Source organism: Oncorhynchus tshawytscha, unplaced genomic scaffold, assembly GCF_018296145.1.
Source record: "Oncorhynchus tshawytscha isolate Ot180627B unplaced genomic scaffold, Otsh_v2.0 Un_contig_721_pilon_pilon, whole genome shotgun sequence".
NCBI classification, from domain to species: Eukaryota; Metazoa; Chordata; class Actinopteri; order Salmoniformes; family Salmonidae; genus Oncorhynchus; species Oncorhynchus tshawytscha.
In genome coordinates, this window is record NW_024609690.1 from 55,001 (window position 1) to 65,000 (window position 10,000).

Genomic DNA, 10,000 nt, shown 5'->3' on the forward strand with positions numbered 1-10,000 from the left:
AACTGAGACTAAGGACTGAATTCTAGGAGGACTGATTAGAACTGAGACTAAGGACTGAATTCTAGGAGGACTGATTAGAACTGAGACTAAGGACTGAATTCTAGGAGGACTGATTAGAACTGAGACTAAGGACTGAATTCTAGGAGGACTGATTAGAACTGAGACTAAGGACTGAATTCTAGGAGGACTGATTAGAACTGAGACTAAGAACTGAATTCTAGGAGGACTGATTAGAAATGATAGGCTAAGGACTGAATTCTAGGAGGACTGATTAGAACTGAGACTAAGGACCCTGCTCTCTTACTCTAAATGTTCTCAGTCCATCCTCTGTAGATGTATAGCTGGGTAACCAACGAGAGAGCAGCACCCTGGAAAGAACCCTACTCTCACTCCATCCTCTGTAGATGTATAGCTGGGTAACCAACGAGAGGGCAGCTTCCTGGAAAGGACCCTACTCTCTCCTCTAAATGCTCTCACTCCATCCTCTGTAGATGTACAGCTGGGTAACCAACGAGAGGGCAGCTTCCTGGAAAGGACCCTACTCTCTCACTCTAAATGCTCTCACTCCATCCTCTGTAGATGTACAGCTGGGTAACCAACGAGAGGGCAGCTTCCTGGAAAGGACCCTGCTCTTAGAAAGCACCATAAAGAGTTGTTGAGGAAGTGGTTAGCATACAGTAGAACTGGCTCTATACAAATACTGTGGAGCAAAACAAAACGTGGTGACGAGGAGTTAGGGGGGACAAAATACCTTCGCAATAAGAAATCAGCGGTTACCTTGGTTACTCAGAGTAAAACAACAACACATACCTTCAGGTTTTGCTCAGTGTTGTCAAACGTGGTCTGGAAATTAGGCCCGTTGATATCAGCCTGTAGGAAGGGATAGCATGTCGTTAATACCCACAAACACTTCCTGCTCTGGAAAACGACCGCTTAGCTCATATAAGATTTCCATAGAAAGAGAGACCCAACGATACAAATATTGGGATTTAAAATAAAATTAGATATCGTGCTTGTGAACTTGGGCAAAATGCAATAGAGTGAGTGAGTGAGTGAGTGAGTGAGTGAGTGAGTGAGTGAGTGAGTGAGTGAGAAAGAGAGTGAGAGAGTGCGAGAGAGAGTGAGAGAGAGTGAGAGAGAGAGTGAGTGGGCGAGAGGGTGAGAGAGAGAGAGAGAGAGAGAGAGAGAGAGAGAGAGAGAGAGAGAGAGAGAGAGAGAGAGAGCGGAGCGGAGATATCGATTTGAGACCAACAGAAGGAGTGAATGGACAAAAGGACCCAGGTGAGTAAAACTCCACTTACTTTGGTGTACTCCACTTTGAGCAGGTCTGAGCCGTGCTTGTCTGAGGAGCTGATCAGGTGCAGAGGCTGGTTATTGGAGTCTGGAAATGAACATCATTCATTACTAATCATGTCTGGAGATGCCCATCCCTGTTATAGAGGGATAGAATCAGTTGGACGTTGACATTTATATAAATAATAGCGATTTCCTGTTTACAGACATCCCACGGCCCAGTCTACAGCCGACATGGGCTGCTACTACCATGGCTGTACTGAAGTGGAGGACTTAATCCCAGATACAGTCTCTGCTGTGGTCCTACTGTACCTCTGATCTCACAATAGTCCAGGCCTAGTTTACAGAGGTGATGGTGAGGTCATAGGTCAGGGGTTAGGGTTACTAGTACCTCGTATCTCACAGTAGGCCAGGCCTACTTTACGGAGGTGATGGTGAGGTCATAGGTCAGGGGTTAGGGTTACTAGTACCTCGTATCTCACAGTAGGCCAGGCCTACTTTACGGAGGTGATGGTGAGGTCATAGGTCAGGGGTTAGGGTTACTGGTACCTCGTATCTCACAGTAGTCCAGGCCTACTTTACGGAGGTGATGGTGATGTCATAGGTCAGGGGTTAGGGTTAGTTAGTTAGGGTTACTGGTACCTCGTATCTCACAGTAGTCCAGGCCTACTTTACGGAGGTGATGGTGATGTCATAGGTCAGGGGTTAGGGTTAGTTAGTTAGGGTTACTGGTACCTCGTATCTCACAGTAGTCCAGGCCTACTTTACGGAGGTAGGAGGTGATGGTGAGGTCATAGGTTCTCATCTTGCCCTCTGCTCCCAGCTGAGACACACTGAGGGCTAACAGCGTGTTCTCCTGGTCAGCCTGACGCGTCAACTCCAATAGCACCTGGAGAACGTCACCAAAAACACACCTCAATAACATGGTAACGCTTTAGACAGTGAATCTGTGGTCCTGTGTAGCTGGGATGGTAGAGCATAGCGCTTTAGACAGTGGTCCTATGTAGCATAGCTCTTTAGACAGTGGTCCTGTGTAGCTGGGATGGTAGAGCATAGCGCTTTAGACAGTGGTCCTATGTAGCATAGCGCTTTAGACAGTGGTCCTGTGTAGCACAGTGCTTTAGACAGTGGTCCTATGTAGCATAGTGCTTTAGACAGTGGTCCTATGTAGCATAGTGCTTTAGACAGTGGTCCTGTGTAGCATAGTGCTTTAGACAGTGGTCCTGTGTAGTATAGTGCTTTAGACAGTGGTCCTGTGTAGCATAGTGCTTTAGACAGTGGTCCTGTGTAGCATAGTGCTTTAGACAGTGGTCCTATGTAGCATAGTGCTTTAGACAGTGGTCCTGTGTAGCATAGTGCTTTAGACAGTGGTCCTGTGTAGCACAGTGCTTTAGACAGTGGTCCTATGTAGCATAGTGCTTTAGACAGTGGTCCTGTGTAGCATAGTGCTTTAGACAGTGGTCCTGTGTAGCATAGCGCTTTAGACAGTGGTCCTGTGTAGCTGGGATGGTAGAGCATAGCGCTTTAGACAGTGGTCCTATGTAGCATAGCGCTTTAGACAGTGGTCCTGTGTAGCTCGGTTGGTAGAGCACAGTGCTTTAGACAGTGGTCCTATGTAGCATAGTGCTTTAGACAGTGGTCCTGTGTAGCATAGCGCTTTAGACAGTGGTCCTGTGTAGCATAGTGCTTTAGACAGTGGTCCTATGTAGCATAGTGCTTTAGACAGTGGTCCTGTGTAGCATAGCGCTTTAGACAGTGGTCCTGTGTAGCATAGCGCTTTAGACAGTGGTCCTGTGTAGCATAGTGCTTTAGACAGTGGTCCTGTGTAGCATAGTGCTTTAGACAGTGGTCCTGTGTAGCTCGGTTGGTAGAGCACAGTGCTTTAGACAGTGGTCCTGTGTAGCATAGCGCTTTAGACAGTGGTCCTGTGTAGCATAGTGCTTTAGACAGTGGTCCTGTGTAGCATAGCGCTTTAGACAGTGGTCCTGTGTAGCATAGCGCTTTAGACAGTGGTCCTGTGTAGCATAGTGCTTTAGACAGTGGTCCTGTGTAGCACAGTGCTTTAGACAGTGGTCCTGTGTAGCATAGCGCTTTAGACAGTGGTCCTGTGTAGCACAGTGCTTTAGACAGTGGTCCTATGTAGCATAGTGCTTTAGACAGTGGTCCTGTGTAGCTCGGTTGGTAGAGCATAGTGCTTTAGACAGTGGTCCTGTGTAGCTCAGTTGGTAGAGCATAGTGCTTTAGACAGTGGTCCTGTGTAGCATAGCGCTTTAGACAGTGGTCCTGTGTAGCTCAGTTGGTAGAGCACAGTGCTTTAGACAGTGGTCCTGTGTAGCATAGCGCTTTAGACAGTGGTCCTGTGTAGCTCGGTTGGTAGAGCATAGTGCTTTAGACAGTGGTCCTGTGTAGCTCAGTTGGTAGAGCATAGTGCTTTAGACAGTGGTCCTGTGTAGCATAGCGCTTTAGCAACACCAGAGTTGTGCATTCGACTCCCACTGTATTGCTTTGATTATGGGGTTATTTGAACATTATAGAGAAAAAAATACCAAAACCGCCCCGTACCGCTTTGACTTCAAACTTGAAGTGTACGTCAGTCAGCTCCTCTATGACGGAGGGTTGGTGCTCATCATCCACGGACATATAATATGACTCTCCATCTGAGTCTGAGGAGGAAGATAAATATATAGAGTAATATAGACTACATACAGACTACATATAGATTACATACAGACTACATACAGTTTGCATAGTGTAAAAGATCACACATACACTGAGTGGACAAAACATTAGGAACACCTTCCTAATATTGATTTGCAACCCCCTTTCTCCCTCAGAACAGCCTCAATTCGTCGGGGCGTGGACTCTGCAAGGTGTCAAAGCAATCTACAGGGATGCTGGCCCATGTTGACTCCAATGCTTCCCACAGTTGTGTCAAGTTGGCTGGATGTCCTTTGGGTGGTGAACCATTCTTGATACACACGGGAAACTGTTCAGTGTGAAAAACCCAGCAGCATTGCAGTTCTTGACATACTACCATACTGTTCAAAAGGCACCTCAATATTTTGTCTTGTCCGTTCACCCTCTGAATGGCACACATACACAATCCATGTCTCAAGGCTTAAAAATCCTTCTTTAACCCGTCTCCTCCCCTTCATCTACACTGATTGAAGTGGATTTAACAGGTGACATCATGCTTTGTCCACTCAGTGTACATCACCTACAGACGTCTGAAAATAAACAGAACAGTTCTTCAATAACAGATGGTCCTTCTATCTCCTGGTCTTTGTTCTTCAATAACAGATGGTCCTTCTATCTCCTGGTCTTTGTTCTTCAATAACAGATGGTCCTTCTATCTCCTGGTCTTTGTTCTTCAGTAACAGATGGTCCTTCTATCTCCTGGTCTTTGTTCTTCCTTCTATCTCCTGGTCTTTGTTCTTCAGTAATAGTTGCCATGGAAATGCCTTGTCTGATCTAGTTCAGATGAAGGAGGTTGAGCCGCTGACTCTAAAATACAGTCTTCTGTTCCCTGAGGGGGGAGCTGTTGTATTCTGGCTTGCACTCGACATCGACTCACCGTCCCCAACAGACAACTCTTGAGTCGTGGCAGCCATTTTAGACAAAGACCTGGGGACAGGACGAGCATCCCATCTAGGATCAGATTACCTGACGCCCAATTAAAACCGTTAAGAGTGGTCAGATAACAGCAGACCCTGGATCAGTTCCTGCAGAAACAGTTTAGTGAAGAACCAACCCCCCCACCTGTCTCTAATGCATCCAGCAGGACAGTGGACTGTAAACCCAAGACGTTGGGCCTGGCCTCAGACAAACTCAGCATCTAGTGGAAACAAGATGGGAGGGGGAAGAAAACAGTTGATTATCAATCCAGCCGAAGTGAGTAAGACATTTAAACGTGTTAACCCTCGTAAGGCTGCAGGCCCAGACGGCATCCCCAGCCGCACCCTCAGAGCATGCGCAGACCAGCTGGCCGGTGTGTTTACGGACATATTCAATCAATCCCTATACCAGTCTGCTGTTCCCACATGCTTCAAGAGGGCCACCATTGTTCCTGTTCCCAAGAAAGCTAAGGTAACTGAGCTAAACGACTACCGCCCCGTAGCACTCACATCCGTCATCATGAAGTGCTTTGAGAGACTAGTCAAGGACCATATCACCTCCACCCTACCTGACACCCTAGACCCACTCCAATTTGCTTACTGCCCAAATAGGTCCACAGACGATGCAATCTCAACCACACTGCACACTGCCCTAACCCATCTGGACAAGAGGAATACCTATGTGAGAATGCTGTTCATCGACTACAGCTCGGCATTCAACACCATAGTACCCTCCAAGCTCGTCATCAAGCTCGAGACCCTGGGTCTCGACCCCGCCCTGTGCAACTGGGTACTGGACTTCCTGACGGGCCGCCCCCAGGTGGTGAGGGTAGGCAACAACATCTCCTCCCCGCTGATCCTCAACACTGGGGCCCCACAAGGGTGCGTTCTGAGCCCTCTCCTGTACTCCCTGTTCACCCACGACTGCGTGACCACGCACGCCTCCAACTCAATCATCAAGTTTGCGGACGACACAACAGTGGTAGGCTTGATTACCAACAACGACGAGACGGCCTACAGGGAGGAGGTGAGGGCCCTCGGAGTGTGGTGTCAGGAAAATAACCTCACACTCAACGTCAACAAAACTAAGGAGATGATTGTGGACTTCAGGAAACAGCAGAGGGAACACCCCCATCCACATCGATGGAACAGTAGTGGAGAGGGTAGCAAGTTTTAAGTTCCTCGGCATACACATCACAGACAAACTGAATTGGTCCACTCACACAGACAGCATCGTGAGGAAGGCGCAGCAGCGCCTCTTCAACCTCAGGAGGCTGAAGAAATTCGGCTTGTCACCAAAAGCACTCACAAACTTCTACAGATGCACAATCGAGAGCATCCTGGCGGGCTGTATCACCGCCTGGTATGGCAACTGCACCGCCCTCAACCGTAAGGCTCTCCAGAGGGTAGTGAGGTCTGCACAACGCATCACCGGGGGCAAACTACCTGCCCTCCAGGACACCTACACCACCCGATGCTACAGGAAGGCCATAAAGATCATCAAGGACATCAACCACCCGAGCCACTGCCTGTTCACCCCGCTGTCATCCAGAAGGCGAGGTCAGTACAGGTGCATCAAAGCTGGGACCGAGAGACTGAAAAACAGCTTCTATCTCAAGGCCATCAGACTGTTAAACAGCCACCACTAACATTGAGTGGCTGCTGCCAACACACTGACTCAACTCCAGCCACTTTAATAATGGGAATTGATGGGAAATGATGTAAATATATCACTAGCCACTTTAAACAATGCTACCTTATATAATGTTACTTACCCTACATTATTCATCTCATATGCATACGTAGATACCGTACTCTATATCATCGACTGCATCCTTATGTAATACATGTATCACTAGCCACTTTAACTATGCCACTTGGTTTACATACTTATCTCATATGTATATACTGTACTCGATATCATCTACTGTATCTTGCCTATGCTGCTCTGTACCATCACTCATTCATATATCCTTATGTACATATTCTTTATCCCCTTACACTGTGTATAAAACAGTAGTTTTTTGGAATTGTTAGTTAGATTACTTGTTCGTTATTACTGCATTGTCGGAACTAGAAGCACAAGCATTTCGCTACACTCGCATTAACATCTGCTAACCATGTGTATGTGACAAATAAAATTTGATTTGATTTGATTACTATTAGACATGATGAACTGTACCAATATAATGGGTATGTGTAGACTACTCTACTGTACCAATATAATGGGTGTGTGTAGACTACTCTACTGTACCAATATAATGGGTGTGTAGGTTACTCTACTGGTGAACTGGGTCATACCAACTGTACCAATATAATGGGTGTGTAGGTTACTCTACTGGTGAACTGGGTCATACCAACTGTACCAATATAATGGGTGTGTAGGTTACTCTACTGGTGAACTGGGTCATACCAACTGTACCAATATAATGGGTGTATGTAGACTACTCTACTGTACCAATATAATGGGTGTGTAGGTTACTCTACTGGTGAACTGGGTCATACCAACTGTACCAATATAATGGGTGTGTGTAGGTTACTCTACTGGTGAACTGGGGCATACCAACTGTACCAATATAATGGGTGTGTAGAGGCTACTCTACTGGTGAACTGGGGCATACCAACTCTACCTTCTGGGTGGGGGTGGAATCACTCTGGGGCATACAACTGTACCTTCTAGGTGGGGGTGGAATAACTCTGGGGCAAACCAACTGTACCTTCTGGGTGGGGATGGAATCACTCTGGGGCATACCAACTGTACCTTCTGGATGGGGGTGGAATCACTCTGGGGCATACCAACTGTACCTTCTGGGTGGGGGTAGAAGGGGTGGAATCCCTCTGGGGCATACCAACTGTACCTTCTGGGTGGGGGTAGAAGGGGTGGAATCCCTCTGGGGCATACCAACTGTACCTTCTGGGTGGGTGTGGAATCACTCTGGGGCATACCAACGGTACCTTCTGGGTGGGGGTGGAATTACTCTGGGGCATACCAATCTTACCTTCTGGGTGGGGGTGGAATTACTCTGGGGCATACCAATCTTACCTTCTGGGTGGGGGTGGAAGGGGTGGAATCACTCTGGGGCATACCAACTGTACCTTCTGGGTGGGGGTGGAAGGCGCGGAATCACTCTGGGGCATACCAACTGTACCTTCTGGGTGGGGGTGGAAGGGTGGAATCACTCTGGGGCAGGGGATGCTGTTGACCAGGTCCAACACTCCCTGGATCTTCTGGTCTGAGATCTTCACATGGAGGAGAGGCAGTTCTCCAGACACCTTGAATCTGGAACACAGTAGATACCAGAGGTTTACTAATCTGGAACACAGTAGATACCAGAGGTTTACTAATCTGGAACACAGTAGATACCAGAGGTTTACTAATCTGGTCTGGTATTACCTGGCTCAGTCCCCCCAGTCTGGTTAACAGTCTGGTGTTACCTGGCTCAGCCCCTCCCCAGTCTGGTTAACAGTCTGGTGTTACCTGGCTCAGCCCCTCCCCAGTCTGGTTAACAGTCTGGTGTTACCTGGCTCAGCCCCCCAGTCTGGTGTTGCCTGGCTCAGCCCCCCAGTCTGGTGTTACCTGGACATCCTAGTGTCCTTCTCCACCATGCATTTGGCCAGCTGGAGGCTGAAGTCCATGGGCTGCAGGATGTGCTGTACAGAGGAACCACGTTGACGGGCCGTCTTCCACTCCTCACCTGTAGGGACAGAGACAGTGGGGTCAGAGCTCAGTGGGGACAGAGAGGGACAGTGGGGGACAGAGCTCAGTGGGGACAGACCGGAACAGTGGGGGACAGAGCTCAGTGGGGTCAGAGCTCAGTGGGGACAGACCGGGACAGTGAGGGACAGAGCTCAGTGGGGGACAGACCGGAACAGTGGAGGACAGAGCTCAGTGGGGACAGAGACCAGAACAGTGGGGGACAGAGCTCAGTGGGGACAGAGACCGGAACAGTGGGGGACAGAGCTCAGTGGGGACAGAGACCGGAACAGTGGGGGACAGAGCTCAGTGGGGACAGAGACCGGAACAGTGGGGGACAGAGCTCAGTGGGGACAGAGACAGAAACATTGAGTGACAGAGACAGAAACCGTGAGGGACAGAGCTTAGTGGGGACAGACTGGAACAGTGGGGGACAGAGCTCAGTGGGGACAGAGACAGAAACATTGAGTGACAAAGACAGAAACCGTGAGGGACAGAGCTTAGTGGGGACAGACTGGAACAGTGAGGGACAGAGACCGGAACAGTGAGGGACAGAGCTCAGTGGGGACAGAGACCGGAACAGTGAGGGACAGACCGGAACAGTGGGGGACAGAGCTCAGTGGGGACAGACCAGAACAGTGGGGTACAGAGCTCAGTGGGGACAGACCAGAACAGTGGGGTACAGAGCTCAGTGGGGACAGAGACAGAAACCATGAGCGACAGAGCTCAGTGGGGACAGAGACAGAAACAGTGAGTGACAGAGCTCAGTGGACAGAGACAGAAACAGCGAGGGATAGAGCTCAGTGAACAGAGACAAACAGTGAGGGACAGACAGAAACCGTGAGGGACAGAGACAGAAACCATGAGGGACAGAGCTCAGTGGACAGAGACAGAAACAGTGAGGGACAGAGCTCAGTGGACAGAAACCGTGAGGGACAGAACTCAGTGGACAGAAACAGTGAGGGACAGAACTCAGTGGACAGAGACAGAAACGGTGAGGGACAGAGCTCAGTGGACAGAGACAGAAACCATGAGGGACAGAGCTCAGTGGACAGAGACAGAAACAGTGAGGGACAGAGCTCAGTGGACAGAAACAGTGAGGGACAGAGACAGAAACAGTGAGGGACAGAGCTCAGTGGACAGAGACAGAAACAGTGAGGGACAGACAGAAACAGTGAGGGACAGAGCTCAGTGGATAGGATAGAGACAGAAACCGTGAGGGACAGAGACAGAAACAGTGAGGGACAGAGCTCAGTGGATAGAGACAGAAACCGTGAGGGACAGAGACAGAAACAGTGAGGGACAGAGCTCAGTGGACAGAGACAGAAACAGTGAGGGACAGACAGAAACAGTGAGGGACAGAGCTCAGTGGACAGAGACAGAAACCGTGAGGGACAGA

General features: G+C 49.0%; 1 protein-coding gene across 1 annotated transcript in view; it reads right to left on the bottom strand.

Moving 5' to 3' along the window:
- LOC121845495 (vacuolar protein sorting-associated protein 13C-like) overlaps positions 1 to 10,000 on the bottom strand; it is a 27,676-nt gene that overhangs the window by 13,739 nt on the left and 3,937 nt on the right. Inside the window, exons 4-11 of the mRNA XM_042316964.1 lie at positions 8,485 to 8,602; positions 8,057 to 8,187; positions 7,951 to 8,006; positions 5,053 to 5,128; positions 3,856 to 3,956; positions 2,029 to 2,182; positions 1,302 to 1,381; positions 811 to 870 (exon numbers count right to left, since the gene is read on the bottom strand). Coding sequence (XP_042172898.1) covers positions 811 to 870; positions 1,302 to 1,381; positions 2,029 to 2,182; positions 3,856 to 3,956; positions 5,053 to 5,128; positions 7,951 to 8,006; positions 8,057 to 8,187; positions 8,485 to 8,602 — 776 coding nt within the window. The remainder of the gene's footprint in view (positions 1 to 810; positions 871 to 1,301; positions 1,382 to 2,028; positions 2,183 to 3,855; positions 3,957 to 5,052; positions 5,129 to 7,950; positions 8,007 to 8,056; positions 8,188 to 8,484; positions 8,603 to 10,000) is intronic.